The sequence below is a fragment of the Acinonyx jubatus genome, chromosome B2 (assembly GCF_027475565.1).
Source record: "Acinonyx jubatus isolate Ajub_Pintada_27869175 chromosome B2, VMU_Ajub_asm_v1.0, whole genome shotgun sequence".
NCBI lineage: Eukaryota > Metazoa > Chordata > Mammalia > Carnivora > Felidae > Acinonyx > Acinonyx jubatus.
In genome coordinates, this window is record NC_069385.1 from 32,075,878 (window position 1) to 32,082,025 (window position 6,148).

The 6,148-nt window shown below is 39.0% G+C and overlaps 1 protein-coding gene across 1 annotated transcript; it reads left to right on the top strand.

The window, feature by feature from the left end:
• The first annotated feature begins 2,743 nt into the window (after window positions 1–2,743).
• Window positions 2,744–3,938, top strand: LOC106976861 (trace amine-associated receptor 6-like). Its single transcript, XM_015074322.3, has one exon. The coding sequence runs from the start codon at window positions 2,814–2,816 to the stop codon at window positions 3,837–3,839; it is 1,026 nt and encodes a 341-aa protein (XP_014929808.3). The 5' UTR covers window positions 2,744–2,813; the 3' UTR covers window positions 3,840–3,938.
• Window positions 3,939–6,148: the final 2,210 nt, after the last annotated feature.

Below are 6,148 nucleotides of genomic sequence, written 5' to 3' on the forward strand. Positions count from 1 at the left end.
AGCTCACCATTTACTAGACGTTTACCCTGGGCAAGTGATTAACTTGTAATGTTTCAGTAAAATAGTCACGATGACTTCATGTGTTCTTCTTGCTGTGACAATTTAATGATTTAATACGTATAAAACACTTAGATATAGCAAGTGTTCAAAAGCTGTTTGCTACTGTTATAGTGATAGTTGCTTTAACAATACGGTAGCATGTTTTGCATACCTGAATCTGTGCCCTGTGATTCACGAAGATACTTGTGGGTTTTTCCAGCATTTCTGTAATGTTTTAGGAAGGATTTCTGTAAAACAGATTGTTAAAAGCCATAACAATTTGATAATGAGCTATTATCCGAAATGTAAGAATATTCATACAAAGATGTTAGGTAGGTGCTCTGCAGTTATAGTAGGCTGAGAAATACCTGATTGCTATGATGAGACAGAGTTGAAAGAGAACTTCAGCATGTTTTCAATATCCTGAAAGTAATTAGCAGAGGCTGAGGGGAGGGGAGAGATGATGGAAGGAGGGAAGGAAAACTAGAGACAAAATGACAGACTACTCTGACATAACTCAAATCTCCAAGTCTTAGCTGAGGACGCCGAAAAGGAAGGCCTTGAAGACAGAGAACTAAGAATTAATATCTCAATTTCAACCAAAGTGGCATTTTTCTTGGAGATAGAGGAAAGACTGATGAGGGTACAGTGGCTGTGAAATCTGAAAAAGCTAAAGCAGCATGCCCCTCACTGTGCCACACGTGGGTGGTCTGGAACACGCGTAAGAGACATCGGATTCGTAGTCTAGAGGCGGCTATTGTTAAGCACATTATGCAGAGTTTCGGGTTGTGTGTACATCCATTTTTCCATTTGGAGATAGATGGCCATTTCATCCTAGAAGACACCTACAGACACAATCCTAATCGATTCGTGTGGAAATGAGACAGACTACATAGCTACTCTGGGAGAAGTGAGTGGGAAACCCAAATTGACTGAACTTAAGTCTACTGCATTCCATGACATGGGGGTTTTTAAGAGAGGTAAAGATAAGTTACAGAAAAATCAAGAAAATTACCTTCGGTGGTAGTTGAGGTCTTCACCTGCTAATAAATATGTTTTCTTTACCCGCATGCACTAGTCATAGGATAAAATCTAAAATGATCATTGGGGTGTTCAAAGCTGTGCATAGTTTTGAAACTTTCCCTGTTCTTTACATTAATACCTTCCTGGAAGGTATTAAGAGCCTTCTAGACCTGGCTCTCAATTTATACCCTCAGTGAATTCTATGTATTCACCCAATTCTATTAGTTGCTGATGTCATTTTCACTTTACCCTTTTTACATGTGTCAACTTTAACTCAGAGCACAGTGAACTGTTATTGTTATACGTCTGTCTCTCATATTAGCATGGATACCCCCTGAAGTGCAGGACACATTCCTTGCTTATTCTTGTATCTTCAAGACTCTGATACAAATAGATGCTAAATAAATAAGCATGAACAATGCATGCATGAATGATTGGACTGCACATGAATTTATGGGTATTGCGGGAGGACTTACCCTCTGAATCTTGTGATTACTGAAGCATCTTTGCCTTGTCACTCAAAAAGAATGCTCTCAAATAGCACTTTGGAGTAAATTATATGTAATAGGCATTTTCAGTAGAGACCTTGATACCTACAAAGATTTCTTGTATTTTTATTTTGCTAAAATTTTTTAAATGTTTATTTATTTTTGAGAGAGAGAGAAGCACAAATAGGGGAGGGGCAGAAAGAGAGAGAGGGAGACACAGAATCTGAAGCAGGCTCCAGGCTCCAAGCTGTCAGCTCAGACACGGGGCTTGAACCCATGAACCATAAAATCACGACCTGAGCCGAAGTCGGATGCTTAACCAATTAAGCCACCCTGGCTCCCCACTAAGAATTTTTTCAGTAATGATTAAGTGTTGAACTTTATATAATTTGCTTTCCTCCTTCAGATATGTTAAAATGGAGAATTGTATTATTTTACTTTCTAATGTTAAGGCAAACTTCCCTTCTTTGTATCGACTCCAATCATGATGCATTATCATTTCATATATTTCTAGGTTTGGTTTGTTAAACTTCTGTTCATGATTTTTGCATTTATTTATATGAGTGAGGTGTCCTTTCATTTCTGTTTCTCACATAGTCTCTGTTGGGTTTTAGTATGGAGGCTATTCTATGTCAAAATATGAGTTTTAAGTGGAGAATATTAAGTATAAGTTTCTGCTCTCTATTCACACCTTGCACTACAGGGACTCCACTTGATTTGCGATGACTTGAGATATGGGATTTGGTGGTGCTTCTTGGGATCTTTTTTGTCATTAACATCACAGACAGTTTTGTGGGGGGTGGCAGTAAAAGGTAACTAATAAAACACAAGTCACACAATTATCGCTAACTGGCAAAAAGGAATATCCCCTATATCAAGAGCAGGTAATAAAAGACATTCGATAAGTTGCAAGATAAACAAAATCTTTTGTGGCAAAAGCAAATTTGCCACAGTCTAACGTGAAGTAAAATTTGTATTGGATTAAAAAAATTGGCTCAACTACATGCCAAAGAGTAAAAATAAAAATGATACTAATAGCTAAGATTTACTGAGCATTTAAATTGAACATAGTACTATTTTATATGTTGTGAGCTTAAAATAAAATGCATATGACAGGGCACAGTGATAATATCTGATAACTACAACAGGGGTATCAGTTAAAAAGATCTTTTCTCCGCCTTAGGAAATAAGAAACCGCTCTGCTTGGTGCGACTGGCCAAGGGCAGAACTTCTCCACGTTTGCAAGCTGTTTGCAGCAGCACCATGAGCACCAACCCGTCCCCCGCTGCATCCGAGCAGCTCTGCTACCAGAACGTGACCGGATCCTGCGTGAAAGCCCCCTACTCGCCCGGACCCCGGCTCATTCTCTACACACTGTTCAGCTTGGGGGCTGTGCTGGCCGTTTTTGGAAACCTCCTGGTGGTGATTTCAGTCCTGCATTTCAAGCAGCTGCACTCGCCAACCAATTTTCTCATCGCCTCTCTGGCCTGCGCTGACTTTCTGGTGGGGGTGACCGTCATGCCCTTCAGCATGGTCAGGTCTGTGGAGGGCTGCTGGTACTTTGGGGCCAGCTTTTGTAGCCTGCACAGTTGCTTCGATGTGGCGTTTTGTTACTCTTCTCTCTTCCATCTGTGTTTCATCTCCATTGACAGGTACATCGCTGTTACTGAGCCCCTGGTCTATCCTACCAAGTTCACGGTGTCCGTGTCAGGGACATGCATCGGCATCTCCTGGATCCTGCCCCTTGTATTCAGTGGTGCCGTGTTCTTCACAGGTGTTCATGATGACGGGCTGGAGGAATTAGTAAGTGCCCTCAGCTGCGTAGGCGGTTGTCGGCCACTTATAAATCAATTTTGGATTTTGATAGATTTGCTATTATTTTTCACACCTACTTTTGTAATGATGATGCTGCACAGTAATATTTTTCTTGTGGCTAGAAAACAGGCTATAAAGATTGAAAACGTTAGTAGCAAAACAGAAGCATCAGGGACATACAAAACCAGGGTGAGTAAGAGAGAGAGAAAAGCAGCTAAAACCCTGGGTATCACGGTGGTAGCATTTTTGATCTCCTGGTTACCGTACATGATTGATTCAGTCATTGATTCTTTTGGGGGCTTTATAACACCTTCTTATGTCTATGAGATACTTTGCTGGTTCGCTTATTATAACTCTGCTGTAAATCCTTTGATCTATGCTTTATTTTACCCTTGGTTTAGGAGAGCAGTAAAACTCATTATAAGTGGTCAAGTATTAAAAGACAGTTCCTCAACCATAAGCCTGTTTTCTTAATGATCCTAAATTTCAAATCAAGGAATCTGTTGCTCGAGTGCGAATTTCCCCAGAACTGTGGCATGAATCACGCTGTATGAAGATGACCCATCAAACTGCAGAAGAGAAATAATGCCACAGTTTCAGTAGCATAATTTTATGTTTTTACTTTCTCAGTGAACACCTTTAAGCATTTGAAAGAAATATGTTTACTAAAAAATGGCTGACGTAAGTTCATATTTTCTAGTGTCTTCAAATCTGTGCATTCCCTGCTTTGTCAATTGTTAATTATTTTCCTTTTCAAGGCCTCTCGTTAGGCTTACCCTTGTGTCACCTTCAAAGGTTGCCTGGTTCCATGTTCCCTGTGAAAGTCTCGCTGTCCCTGTCATCCCTGGACTCTGAGCACTTGACTTCCATTTTAAGCAGCTTGTTTCTTGGGTCTGATCTTTTTCTGTAGCTCCTATAGTTCTCTGAGGCTTATTTCAGACTCCGAAATGGACTCGTGTTTTATATTTTGGGGCATATTTTATGGAATAATTCTAAACAGATGATGCAATTTCCACACTGGTGATTGTTCTTTCATGGGACTGTTTTCTCACCCTATGCGGTGAGCTATTTTACCTTTCTGCTGTTGTGGAGGGCATTTTTCTGGCATTTTTTTTCTATAAAAAATATCCAAAGTAGTACATTGTTGATGACAAAAATAACAATGCATTGCAAGTTGTGGAGAAAGAATGGGTTATTTAGGAAGTGATGGTGTGGCATACAGCTTTTTGGAAAAGAATGTTAAGCATCTTGCCTCATATCATGAACAAAATCAAAACTAGTATTTCCAGATGTTAAAAAAAAACTAGTGTTTTTAGAATTTTTCGTGGTAGAAATCATGACTGAACATCTGTATAGATTCAAGCACTCAATTTAGTTTTTTTTTAATTCAAAGGAAACGAAGCCTAGTTCGGGAAAAATTAAAAAGTTACACTTGGAAAAGTCTGGGCAGCACACATGGTGAAGGTTAATAGATTTAAACATGTAAAGGCTTTAACAAAACAGTAAGACAAGGTTAACACCTGACTGGGCATATGACTGGTGATTCCACAGAGAAAAAATATACGAATGTTTAATAAACACATTAAAATGCAAATCTAAAAATAACTTTTAAATGCTTGTGAATGTGTGATATGGTATAATATACCAAATTGGCAAATATTTGAAGTTTCTATAATACCCGATATTAGAGTATGGGAAATTGGATACTTTCATGCAAGTACATTATAATTACATACATCTTGGGAGACTATAACTTAGTATCTCCTTTCTGAGAGGAATTAAAAATTTAAGGGGCGCCTGGGTGGCTCAGTCGGTTGAGCATCCAACTTCAGCTCAGGTCATGATCTCACGGCTCATGAGTTCCAGCCCCACGGCTGGGCTCTGTGCTGACCCCTCAGAGCCTGGCGCCTGCTTCAGATTCTGTGTCTCCCTCTCTCTCTGCCCCTCCCCTGCTTGCACTCCCTCTCTCTCTCTCTCTTTCTCTCTCTCTCTGTCTCAAAAGAAACATTAAAAAAATTTAAAAAAAAATTTAAAACATACGTGTCACTTGACTCTATAGCTCCATTTCTAGAAAGTAATCTTAAGAAAAGAGCCAGCCGAGAAAGCAAACATGACAATAACATTCATTGTATAACTTTTAATTATTAACTGGGAAAAGCCAAGGTCAATACGGGATAAATTAAATAAATTATGCTCCACCTATGTAATGGAACATTATGAAACTGTTAAAAAGTGCTAATGAGTTCTGTATAAATTGACATGGAAAAACAACCACAATATATTTTTTGACTAAAATCAAAATAAAACAGGGGCGCCTGGGTGGCTCAGTCGGTTAAGAGGCGGACTTCGGCTCAGGTCATGATCTCGCGGTCCGTGAGTTCGAGCCCCGCGTCGGGCTCTGTGCTGACAGCTCAGAGCCTGGAGCCTGTTTCAGATTCTGTGTCTCCCTCTCTCTGACCCTGCCCCGTTCATGCTCTCTCTCTCTCTGTCTCAAAAAAAAAAAAAAAAAAAAACATTAAAAATAAAATAAAATAAAAAAATAAAATAAAATAAAAATAAAACAAAACCCAAACACCCTGATTGTAAAACCCCAGATTACATAACACTATAAGTAATATGGCCCCTACATATGTATATTTCCATATGCTCTTTTAAAGTCTAACTTTATGTATAATGGACAATGTGTGTATATATGGAGGGGTTACTGTGACATTTATCTTTATCATTGCGGTGTTTGTGATGAAAAATTTATGTATCAAAATTGACATTACTATTTCACAATA

What these genes read in the sequence shown, in the direction of transcription:
- LOC106976861 (XM_015074322.3), top strand. Translation starts at nt 2,814, where the DNA reads ATGAGCACCAACCCGTCCCCCGCTGCATCCGAGCAGCTCTGCTACCAG.